General features: G+C 43.4%; 1 protein-coding gene across 7 annotated transcripts in view; it reads left to right on the top strand.

Moving 5' to 3' along the window:
- The window catches only part of cpne2 (copine II), a 341237-nt gene that overhangs the window by 172502 nt on the left and 155907 nt on the right, over positions 1-12828 (top strand). For 6 of the 7 annotated variants that reach the window (XM_068049587.1, XM_068049584.1, XM_068049585.1 and 3 more), the window contains one exon: positions 9500-9554. The exons of the other annotated variant lie outside the window; for it this stretch is intronic. In XM_068049587.1, the coding sequence (XP_067905688.1) occupies positions 9500-9554 (55 nt within the window). The remainder of the gene's footprint in view (positions 1-9499; positions 9555-12828) is intronic. 7 annotated transcript variants of the gene reach the window in all.

The raw sequence follows: 12828 nt of genomic DNA, 5'->3' as shown, positions 1-12828 counted from the left end.
TGCATAAATATGGCGTGCCGTGTGATTCGCCCCGCAAGTGTGTGCATGTGCTATGGAAGCCATTTTGGAGCTCTAGGCACTTGTAGTGCCCAAAAAATAGGCGCCAATGAGCCCAATTTCTTGCCCGCAGTGTTCAGACTTGCAAACCAGTGATGAACACTTGCAATGCTGAGACCTGGCATATAATAAGCACAGCTAAGATTTTGTGGCTTTTGAAAATATACTTTAAAGGGGGTTCTAGGAGGAGTTTATTGTGTCTATTGGCAGAGATGTTTTATAAACCAGATTACAATGCTGTGCTCTGTGAACGTGTGCAGCATCAATGTTTTAAGTGGTTTTAACACAAAATTGTGTTTCATTAACCTTTGAATTGAGCTTCCTTTGTATCTTGCAACAATGCTTATTGCTCTAACCAGCACCTGCGAGCATCATGTTCTGCACACTTACATTGCTGATTAGAAAACAAAATTATGAGTTTCTCCCCGCTCACAGCTGAATGTGTGAGGAGCTGAGCTGTTGCAACCACAATGGTCTCAGGTTTGATTTCCAGCTCATGCTGAACTAACTGATCTCAGACAGGGGAGGTACAATCGGTGTCAGAGTTTCTGTTTTAGGCAGAGGAGAATTGGAAAGGTGCTCCTGATGCTCACAAGTAACTCCTGAAAGTAAACCCGTATGCAAACGTCTGGTGAATACACTGTAAAACATGGCTGTCATCAGTGGTCGACATGCACTTGTCATCCAGCTCACATCTAAGTGACAGGGTTAGTCAACTGGTACTGTACCCAACAAAGAGGACGCAGATAAGTTGTTGGAGAAAATTGGCTGAGGAAAAAACAGAAAGTACAGAAGTACAAATGAACAGTTGAACTTAGCAGATCCATCCTCCCCCCACCATCACCACTCTTCATTTGAAGCCACGGTCTCATATTGGCCTATTCCATAACTAACAATCATTCTCCAGTATCTTGCCCATTTGACCATTCTGTAATGCTACATAATAGATATCAATGGATTATTTGCTCATGGAGTGCATCACAGGTAGGCCCAATCTTATCCTCGTCCCACATTGACATGTGTATTTTGTAGCAGGAATCACTGGGTAAGGATCAAGACTGTTGATTTTTCTAAAACATGTGTTTTCTCTCACTTCTGTTATTCTCACTGACAAACATCTATAACATGTCAATCTGTGTTCTCACTGCTGTCAGTGGGAAAATTGAGATCCTACATGGGCTCCTTCTAGAACTTAATTACCTACCTAATTACAAATCTCCTAAAAGGCTGTTTCTTTGACCAACCGAATTTGACAACTTGTAAGTCACTCGTCTGATGAAGTCAAAGAATCTAGAACTGTCAGTCCGATATTAATGGGGGGAGGGGAGAACCAATTTTGCAGTCTGGAAACCAAGAAGAATGGGTTTCCCTCAGGTCTTGCTGCATTTGATGGCAGGGTCCAATTAACATTTGTGGACTCCATTTTCCAGCCAGAGCCAGACAGAAAGAGATGGCTGCTGGGTGAGCAGGCTTTCATCACCAGGCCACAGCTGGGAAGCAGACAGGAGGGAGGAAAAGAGAACTTATGGGTTGGGGAAGGCATTGATGGGTGGGAGGGAGGTGCATGGAGATCAGGGTTGGGGGTGGCATTGATGAGAGCACCAGAGAGATCAGGGAAAAGGGGAAACAATCGCTGGGGGGAGGGTTACAGAAAGATTGGGGAAGGAGGGGTGAAGATCGTGGGAAGGACATCGGGAGGCCATCGAATCATGAAGGGAGTGGTTTCGGATCACTCCTGCTCGGCCTGACCCACAAGCAGTGCTGGAAAAGCATTTGCCTCTTCCATTCGACAGCCTCACCTCCCTTTAACTGCTGCCATTCCCAGGCCCTGGAAACCTCGCCAGCCAGCATTCAAGCTGGAACAGAGAAAAAATCTCAGGCGTGCAGCCTTATTAAAATATTTAAATGAGCCACCCGCCTCATGGAAGCGGGTTGATGGCCCAGCACCACCTCTCCAGTCCAGCCTCTGCTCAAACTGGAAGTGGCAGATTCAAGGCAGGTTGGGTTTGGGTTTGAGATTTTTTTTTAGATTTATAGTTGCCATCCAACCCAAACCCATCCATTTTGAAGGGTTGAAAATTCACCCTGAATTTCTCACAGGCCAAATTGTAGAGTGGGGGAAGGTGTAGATTAATAGTGTAGTGGAAATAAAAAGAAGTATAAGAAATATGAGTTAATTGAAAAGAGGCCCAAAAATATTGGGATTATTTGCCCCTTCATTGTAGGCCTCTCAACTCTGGAAACTGTCTGTTTCTATTTAACCTGCCTTATTCCTTTGTAAATTTAAATGTGTCTATCAAATCACTCCACTCTCAAGACCCTCATTATTTTCTCATGGATGTGAAGGTTCTTAGTCACTGTATTCTGTGCCTGTATGTATATCATGATAGAACTCTAGCTCAATGCCAGCGGGAGGAAAAGGATTCTAAAGGTTTTTGTTTTGGTTCACGATAAGCAACTGTTTCCATGGTAACAGGTGCTCTTTATTTGCTTGGTGTGCTTGAAAAATGGCTGTCTGGAAAATATCATCCTCTTAATGGGAGAAGGCTGGGTGATGTGGAAGAGCAAAGGGATTTGGGGTTCAGGTTGACGAGATGTTTAAAACAGCACCTAAAGTGGAGAAGGTCATAAAAATCTCATGGAGTTTATGGCAAGAGAATGTAACATTCAAGATTACATATGACAAAGAATATACAGCACTGAACCAGGCCATTTGGCCCAACACAGTTCATGCCAGTGTTTATGCTCCACTTGAGCCTCCTCCCATCCTTGCTCAGCTAACTATCAGCATAACCCTCTATTCCCTTCTTCCTCATATTCCTATCTAGCTTCCCCTTAAATGTATATATACTATTCACCTGAACTACTTCCAATGGTAGCAAGTTCCACATTCTCACCACTCTAGGTAAAGAAGTTTCCTCTGAATTCCCTATTTGACTTTTCGGTGGCTATCTTATATTGACGGACTCTTGTTTTTCTCTTCTACACAAGTGGAAACATTTTATTTGCATCTACTCTATCAAAACCTTTCAGAATTTTAAAGACTGTTATTAGGTCATCTGTCTCTTTTCATGCAATGTGAATCGATATAGAACCTTAGTGAGACCACAGTTAAAATACTGGCCGGGATTTTGTGCGGCTTCCTGAGGTGGGTGGGCAGCGGGGCAGAAGGCCCATCGCCTCCTCATTGCCCAGCAACTGGGGGCGGGATAGGCCGACGACAGCCTTCCCGCACAGAGGCCAATTGAAGCCCTTAAGTGACTTATTGACGGCCAATTAAGGGCCTCCCCGCCACCATTGGGATCTTGCCAGTGGTGGGGGGAGCCCTCTGCTGCACAGGGAGGACGCTTTGAAAGATGATTCCCCCTCCCTGCGAGCTTGGGGGTTACTGTCCTTTGTGGGTAATTTGTGGCCCACAGAGGACACCCACTGGGAACACCTTTACCCTCCAGGACCCCCCCACTCTTCCCCTGGACTGCAAAACCACCACCAGTGCCTTCCGGACTGGTCTTGGTGACCCTGCTTCACCTACCTCTGTTCTGGGGCTTCACCACTGGACCTGGGTCCAAGGCCTCTGCAGTATCAGCAGTGGCCACCATCTCCGGTTGCGCTGCTAATCCTGCTGTGCTGCTGGCTCTCTGATTGGCTGGCAGCTCTTGGAGGCAGGATCCCCCGTCCCTTTAAAGTCCTTAAAGGGACAGGGATCCCACCTCCTAAAACTTTGAATCAAACAGACCAGAGGATCGGTCCGGGGGTGGAAGCGGGGGAGGGGGCATGAAAAGGCAGAAGCGGGGATCCCCCTGCCCTCTCGACCCGACGCCGGGACCGCACCCCCACCTCCAGCACAAAATAAAGCCTGCTGTGTGTGAATAGAGGGGGCACAGTGCAGTTTCACTATGAAGCTGTTTGGTATGAGGTAATAAAAATACAAAGACTTGAAAGTTTGGGGGTGATTAGATAAATGCTTTTAATATTACAGCAGGATGAGGCAGTGTTGATAGGAGCAGATTGTTTCCAGTGATTGAAGGTTCTAGTATGAGGGGGCATAGATATAAAATTAAATGTAAAAGATTTGGGACAGAGAACAGGAGAAACCTGTTTTACACACAGAGGGCTATGAGGCTCTGGGATCTACTATGAAGTTAGTATTTGAAGCAGAGACTGTATCAATATGTAAGAATAGATTAATGGAATAAAATCAAGGCTGGCACTCCAGTGCAGTATTGAGGGAGTGCTGTGCTGTTGGCGGTGCCGTCTTTGGATGAGACATTAAACTGCGGCCACATCTAATCTCTCAGGTAGATGTAAATGATTCCATGGCACTATTTTGAAGAACAGCAGGGGAGTTCTCCCCGGTGTCCTAGCCAACATTTATCCCCGACCAATATCACTATAACAGTGCAACTGCTCATTATCACATTGCTGTTTGTGGGAGCTTGCTGTGCACAAATTGGCGCCATGTTTCATACTTAACAACCGTGACTACACGTGAAAGGTACTTCATTGGCTGTAAAGTGCTTTGGGGTGTCCTTAAGTTGTGAAAGGTGCTATATAAATGCCAGTATTTATTTCTTTCTAAATTGGCTAAGAAGATATGGGAACAGGGCGAGAACATGGGATTAGGACTCATTAGAGCTCGTGTAGAGGATAAATACCAAATTTGGACTTGTGAAGCCATACGGCCTGTTTCCATGGTGTAATTTCTAGGTAATTGCGTTTGTAATTATGTCATAGGTCTCTGGTAATCGTGAATCACATCACAATGGCAGTGTTGTCATGGAGCAGTTCCAACTGATAGTTTTTCAGTTCCAAAAAAGATTTCCCTTCAAGAATGTATCATCAGGATCATGAATAGATTCTCCGGGAATTTCTTTAGTGCTTCTGTTGCTGTATCTTCAGGGGAAGTTTGTTGGAAATCCCATTTGAACATGGAAATGGGGTTTCCGCCAAAATTACAACAAGGGGAATGGGAGAAGCTATGAGAAAATTCCTGCCAAATGTAAATTCTGAGGAGGGGGAAAGCAATATTTTTTTCATTTAGAATCTTAAAAATTAAAGTTAGTCATGGTTCATTGGTCCCACACGACTGTTTCTATAGCAACAGCTGCTCGGGTTTTTTTTAGCTTTTGGTTGGTGTTATGACAATGTGTCCAACAAACATTACTTGTCGTTGTTCCATGGTAGCCATCGCTCATTGTTCATTGGTAGTTATCCGCTAGATCATAATCAATAATTTCACAATAGCAAAGTCGTATTATAATTCAACTGATCTTTTCTTTGGTGCCAAAAAGAGTACTTCATAACTGTGTCATCCAGGTCAAATTGAAAGGGGGGGAAGTCAATATTTTGCCCCCTTTATTACAAATTGGATATAGATACATTTATAGTACAAGTAGGTAAGCAGTGAGATAGCAGGAAATATATTTATTATCGTAAGTATTGCTGTTAGCGACCAAACATTTGATGCTTTCATGATATTCTTCTGCCTGTTATTGGCACAGGCATTAACCTGTTTATTTTGTTGTTGTTGTTCCAGCCATAGGCATCTCTCCCCATGAGAGAGAGACAGTTGGTGACGTATAGCTTGAGGGTCACCACTCCTCAAGCATGGGGCAAGGTAAATGGGTGTCACTGGGTTAGCACTTCCACAAATAATTTTAATAATCATTCCTGGGTGGCTATATGAAAAATCCTGCCAATCAGTAAGCCACAGGAACTTAGCTTTATGGAAACCATCCATCACAAAAAACCCTCCAGTTATTTGCATAAGACTGTCACGCATATTTGTAAATTACCTTTGTCAAGTTGGGTAAGAGGTCAGGGCAGGAAACAACCAAATAGAATTCTGTTAGTTTAGTTATTTAAAAAAATCTATCAAACAGGATTCCGAGCTGCGAATGTGATTCTCAGATGGCTGTGGTTAAATTCTTTGCAAAAAAGAATCCACAACTGATCCTTTTTTGACCAAACTACATCATAACAGGAATATTTCCGCCCCTGCCACAGTACTGACCAAAACAGCTCTTATCAAAGTCACAAATAACATCCTGTGTGACTGTCCCTAAGCTAAACTATCAATCCTAGTCCTTTTTGACCTGTCTGCAGCCTTTGACAGAGTTAACCACACCATCCTCCTCCAACATCTCTCCAATCACCTGGTTCCTTTCTTATCTATCTAATTATAGCCAGAGTATTGCTTGCAATGGTTTCTCTTCCCGCTTCTGCACCGTTACCTCTGGTGTCCCCCAAGGATCTATCCTTGGCCCCCTTTTACTTATCATCTACATGCTGCCCCTCGGCAACGTCATCTGAAAAACCAGCATTAGTTTTCACATGTACACTGACAACGCCCAAATCTACCTCAATGCCACCTCTCTCGACTCCTGCACTGTTACTAAATTATCAGATTGCTTATCTGGCATCCAGTACCTGATCAAATACTTTTATCATTTTAGTCGCCTCAATTAGATCAACCTTCAATCTTCTATACTCCTGGTAACGTAAAGCATGTTTCGGCAACCAAGCCTCATAATTTAACCCTTTAATCCCCAGTATGCTTCTGGCGAATCTGCGCTACAGCCTCACCAAGGCCAGTGTATCCTTCCTGAGGTGCAGTGCCCAGAACTAAATACCAGAGTCCACATGGGGGACTGACCAACTGAAGCATAACTTCATCCTCTTTGTATTCCAGCCCCCTTGAGATGAAGGACAACATTCCATTCGCCTTTTTGATTGCTTTTTTTAACTCAGCTAAATTTTGTGTACCTGGACACCCAAATCTCTTTTCCCCCTCCACAGTTCCTAGTTTCTCACTCTAAAAAAAAATTCTGATGTCATCTTTCTTGGATCCAAAGTGAATAACCTCAGCCTGCCCCCACCATTGAATTCCATTTGCCAAATGTTATCTACTCACTTAATCTGTCTATATCCCTTTGTAACTTTCTGCTCCCATCTGTACTGCTTGCTGTATCTCCCAATTTAGTGCTATCTGCAAACTTGGATATACAACATGCTATTCCTTCATCAAAGTCACTGACTAATATGGTGAAAAACCAAGGCTGCAGTACATGTCCCTGAGGACATGTCACATCCCACCAATGAGTACGTACCATTTATTCCTACTCTCTGTCTCCTCCCTCCCAACCAATTTCCAACCTATGTTGCAAGATTACCTCCAATTCCATGCACTTTCATTTATGCTTATTATCTCTTGTACAGAACATTATCAAATGCCTTCTGGAAATCCGTGCAGCTAACATCCATAGACTCTTGCCTATCCATCACGCTAGTGACCGTCTCAAAAGGTTCAGCTGAATTAGTCAGACTTGACTATTGGGTAGGCGGTGGTGTAGTGGTATTATCACTGGACTAGTAACCCAGAGACCCAGGGTATTCTTCTGGGGACATGGGTTCGAATCCCACCACAGCAGAAGGTGGAATTTGAATTCAATTAATAATCTGAAATTAAAACTTGTCTAATGATGGCCATGAAACCATTGTCAATTGTTGTAAAAACGCATCTGGTTCACTAATGTCCTTTAGGGAAGGAAATCTGCTGTCCTTACCTGGTCTGGCCTACATGTGACTCCAGACCCACAGCAATGTGGTTAACTCTTACATGCCCTCTGAAATGGCCTAGCAAGCCACTCAGTTGTACCTAACTGCTACAAAGTCTATAAAAAGGAATGAAACCGGAACTCCCTTCCTAACAGCACTGTGGGTGTACCTACCCCACATGGACTGCAGCGGTTCAAGAAGGCAGCTCACCACCACCTTCTCAAGGGCAATTAGGGATGAGCAATAAATGGTGGCCTGGCCAGCGACGCCCACATACCATGAATGAATTTTAAAAACTTACCATTCACAAATCCATGCTGACTCTCTCTGATCAGCTCAAACGTGTCCCAAGTGCTCAGTCACTGTCTCCCTAATGAAAAATTCTAGTAACTCCCCCATGACTGACATTAGACTGATGGGTCTGCAGTCACCTGGCTTCTCTCTCCCTCCCCTCTTAAAATAATGAAGTGGCATTTGCAATGTTAACCTGCATTCAACTCTTTTTATTACATCCTTAGGGCTTCCCAAAGTGCTTTAAAATGAATGGATTACTTTTAAGATTGTTATGTTGGCACAACAAGATTCCACAAATAGCAAGTGAATGAATGACCAGATAATCTGGTCTTGGTGCTATTGATTGAGGAATGTTGGCCAGAATGCTGGTGGAATGCTACACTCTTCCTCAAATAGTGCCTTGAGCAGCTGGTGCCCCAGTTCAATATCTCATCTGAGATGTTCACCCTTCTGACAATGTAACAGTGCCTCAGCACGGCATTCAAACTTCAGGCTAGGTTATATGCTCAGATCTGTAGTGGAACTTCAACCCACAAACATCTGATGCAGCGCTGAAACTGCTGCCACCTGAGCAGAGCAGATGCTGTAGAATATATTACTCTATTGCTAAAATGCAGGTTGTGGTTCTACTAGGTATAATTGGTCTGCAATCGTGAAGACTGCAAGATTGCTCAGTTCTGCTTAGGTTGGTTCCAGATCAGACTGTCTTTCTGTTCTTTTAAGTGTAAGGATTGCTAATTTAAATTAAAGGCTACAGAAATGTTGTCTGCCGGTTCAAGAATGTTTTATTTCTCTGAGGCAGTATTTCTATATACTGGAAATGATGTGGCATCTTTCTCTGTTTCTCATGCTTTTTATATATAAAAAGTGTGACACAAAATATGCATATAGAATAATGTGGCACCCAAATGTAATGTGCCCCAGATGCACTCTATGGGTGGAATTTTAATCCTGAGGTGGAGGCGGGTTTTGAGGCTGGCATGTCTGTCGGCGTGTACCTGCCTCTGGCCAATTTTCAAGGTGGTGACGGCTACCATCCGCCAACAGCGCATAACCAATAAGACCAAATAAAGTGTCAATTGTGGGCAGTCTTCATATGTTCCCCCTCTTAATTGTCCGCCTACTTGAAAAAGATCTCCCCCATGGTCCCACCACGGCCACTTCTGGGTTCTCAACCCACAACTCAGCCCGGCATGGGGAACAGGACTCTGGAAATAAAATTCAGCCCTATGTGTATGCTTGCTAAATAGATTTCCCCCTCGCTGAGTCACTGAAGATATTTGACCTTTAGTTTTATGAATTGTTTTAGTTGCTGATAATGTCAGTGACAGAAGAACTGTATTTTTCTGTACACTACTTTGCCCTATAAACAGTCGTGTGACATGAGTATGAGGCTTTGTCAGAATTTTGTACATCAGCCCTATTATACTTTAAAGTTGTTAATGGTTCTGGCATTTAAAATATTCAATGTGTAGCTGTTCTCAAATAATGGATGTTGAAAAGAACTGTTAGAATTCTTGAATTTTATTGAAGGAAGAAATCAACTGTGTATTTTTCCCTCTCTTTCACCCTCCCTCCTGTCACCCAACAGTGACAAGATGTTTCCAGCCCTAGGTTTTGGTGCACAGTTACCTCCTGACTGGAAGGTAAGGCTCTCCATTTTTGATATTAACTTATATTTACAATTCAGTCATCCTTTATAAATTATTGTAACTGAGTTTGTCTAGGTCTGTTGAGCTTGCATATTTTAAATGGGAATTGCCAGAAGGAACAGGGAGGTTCTATGAGTTAGTGAGTTGCCTTTCCAGCTCTGTGTGTATGTGCTCTATCCAAATTCCACCCAGACTGATGAGATGAAAGTCTCCTCTCTCTGTTGACTCTCAGAGACCTACATGAACAGAGTTTGGGTAATCACAAGACCTCAGTGTTACAGCATGCAGTTTTACACTGAGTTGCCAATCTAACTTGGAGAGAGTTGGTATGCCCTTCTACAATTGGTAAGAGGGCTTTAATCTGCATCTGATCATAAGATACCTGACCCCGGAGTGCTCAGTATTGACACTGGATTTTTTAAAAATGTTCCATCCCTTAGCGCAGATGTCCCGCAATTTGCTAAGTTCAAATGTTCACAAAAAAATAATTAGGACGTTTTTTAGATCTGAAATGAAACACAATACAATTGCTGGATGTGTGAATGATTCACAATGTGTTGCATGTTGCCTGCTGTCCAGTTTAAAGGGATTCTATTTGCACTCGCTGTAACAGACCTCATTACCTTTCTTCGTTGTCTAAGACTGGGTTCAATTTCTTAACTACTGACCCTTGTTGCCTCCTATCAATTGTAGTGAATAGAGATATTGAGCAAGGTGTTCACAAACTGATTGTGGGAAGGGGAATGAGTTCCCTACTTTTCTGTTCAGTTTGATACAGTGATATCAAAAGACCCTTAGTTCAAACATGGCGACCTCAAGTTAAATAGTAGCCTGAATTTAACAGAGTTCTATATTGTCAGTGCACTATCCAGTCATTCACATTACTGATCCAGGCATATAATATTTAAATACATAATTCAGGGTGGTATGGTTATATAAGACATTGGAGCCATGATATGACAGGATACCAGATTACAGCTGTGATCTCCTATGAGGTGAGTTCCAAAATGTAGCGGTGCCACTGAGGCAGGGTACCGATTGTGGGGAATGGTAGACAAGGTGGTACCGAGTTTTGGAGATGGTAGACAAGGTGGTACTGAGTGTGGGGGATGGTAGACAAGGTGGTACTGAGTTTTGGAGATGGTAGACAAGGTGGTACTGAGTTTGGGGGATGGTAGACAAGGTGGTACCGAGTTTTGGAGATGGTAGACAAGGTGGTACTGAGTGTGGGGGATGGTAGACAAGGTGGTACCGAGTTTTGGAGATGGTAGACAAGGTGGTACTGAGTGTGGGGGATGGTAGACAAGATATCCCTGCGCGTGGGGGATGGTAGACAAGATACCAAATGTAGGGGATGGTAGACAAGGTGTCCCGAATGTGGGATATGGTAGACAAGGTATTCCCAAGTGTGGGGGATGGTAGACAAGGTACTGAGTGTGGGGGATGGTAGACCAGATATTCCCGAGTGTGAAATATGGTAGACAAGGTATCCCCGAGTGTGGGGGATGGTAGACAAGGTATCCCAAAGTGTGGGGGATGGTAGACAAGGTACAGAGTATGGGGGATGGTAGACAAGGTATCCCCAAGTGTGGGGGATGGTAGACAAGGTACCGAGTATGGGGGATGGTAGACAAGGTACCAAGTGTGGGGGATGGTAGAAAAGGTACTGAGTGTGAGGTATGGTAGAAAAGGTATCCCCGAGTGTGGGATATAGTTGACAAGGTACCGAGTGTGGAGGATGGTAGACAAGGTACCGAGTGTGGAGGATGGTAGACAAGGTACTGAGTGTGGGGTATGGTAGATAAGGTACCGAGTGTGGAGGATGGTAGACAAGGTACTGAGTGTGGGGGATGGTAGAAAAGGTATCCCCGAGTGTGGGATATGGTAGACAAGGTGTCCCCGAGTGTGGGGGATGGTAGACAAGGTATTCCTGAGTGTGGGATATGGTAGACAAGGTACTGAGCATGGGGGATGGTAGAAATGGTACTGAGCATGGGGGATGGTAGAAATGGTACTGTGTGGGAGATGGTAGACAAGGTACTGAGTATGGGGGATGGTAGACAAGGTGGTACCGAGTGTGGGGGTTGGTAGACAAGGTACCAAGTGTGGGGGATGGTAGACAAGATATTAATTGGGATACCAGAACCATCGCCACAGAGTGAGTCACTCCAGTACATATCTGCACACAGATAGAAAGATTCAGATAAATACTATTATGCTTACATTGTCCCTTTGATTGTTAACTGTTCAGTTTAACAACTGAATTTATCTTTCATCATTGGCACTGAGTGTGAGCAGTCAAGCATGTTGGTTGTTATTGTCACAATAACACCTTCATCTAAGATTCTGTCTGGTGGAATCAATTCAATCAAATTGTGGCTTAAATGATCAAATGAGCTGAACTATAATTATTATGTTTTGTATTAAAACAAAAAGATCTTAATAGTTGGAGGGAGATGAAGTGTAGTTCTCTAGCTTGGGTTTCACCTCCTGTACTCTAGTTCAGATCCAGCTTAGACTCAGAATGGAAACCTCCCTAAACTGAAGGCCAGTGAAATTATTTTTGGTCATCTGAATTGAGTTGTACTGTGCATGATCCACAGCATGGAAATGGCCACAGTTAGGAATTCTGATGTGGGAAATAGGAATGTCCTATTGAATCAGGAGAGGTGGGTACTGTTCCGATGCCAAGATTAAATTATGTTGTTGGGGAGGAGTAGAGGCACCATTGCTATTTATCCGGCCCATGCTGTGACTGACCCAGCAGTGCCTGATACTGACACATGGCACATGGAAAACTTCAGTTCCCTAGAACTATCATCTGCCACCTCCACCAGCATAGAAAGTGCAAATCAAAAGTTGGAAACAACTTCTTACACTGCTCATTCTGTCATAAGTTGACCTTAACAAGTGAGCTCCATTTTTTTTAATATTGTGAACATTTTGCCTTCTGCAATCACATCTTTTATTGCGTTAAAGCTTCAGTGAAAAGACAGCACTATTATTAGTACAATTGATACTGACAGCTTATCAGATCTGAGGCTGTGACTGTGACAGAACTGATATTAATCTAATGTTTCCAGCCAGAGCATGAAGAATATGATGTTTTGAATATATTATATGATGCAATAGAACCCTCTTCTGTTTGAACACAGCATTGTTCAAATCCAATTACTGGAGTATGATAACCCTGCAATTAACACTCTTTCTTCACTCCACCCAATAAGCCTCACTTATATCACAGATTTGGATAAAGTGCATTTCTTGT

Source organism: Heterodontus francisci, chromosome 17, assembly GCF_036365525.1.
Source record: "Heterodontus francisci isolate sHetFra1 chromosome 17, sHetFra1.hap1, whole genome shotgun sequence".
In the NCBI taxonomy this organism is placed as follows: Eukaryota; Metazoa; Chordata; class Chondrichthyes; order Heterodontiformes; family Heterodontidae; genus Heterodontus; species Heterodontus francisci.
Note: the sequence above shows the minus strand (reverse complement) of the source record. Positions and strands in the feature narration are given on the sequence as shown.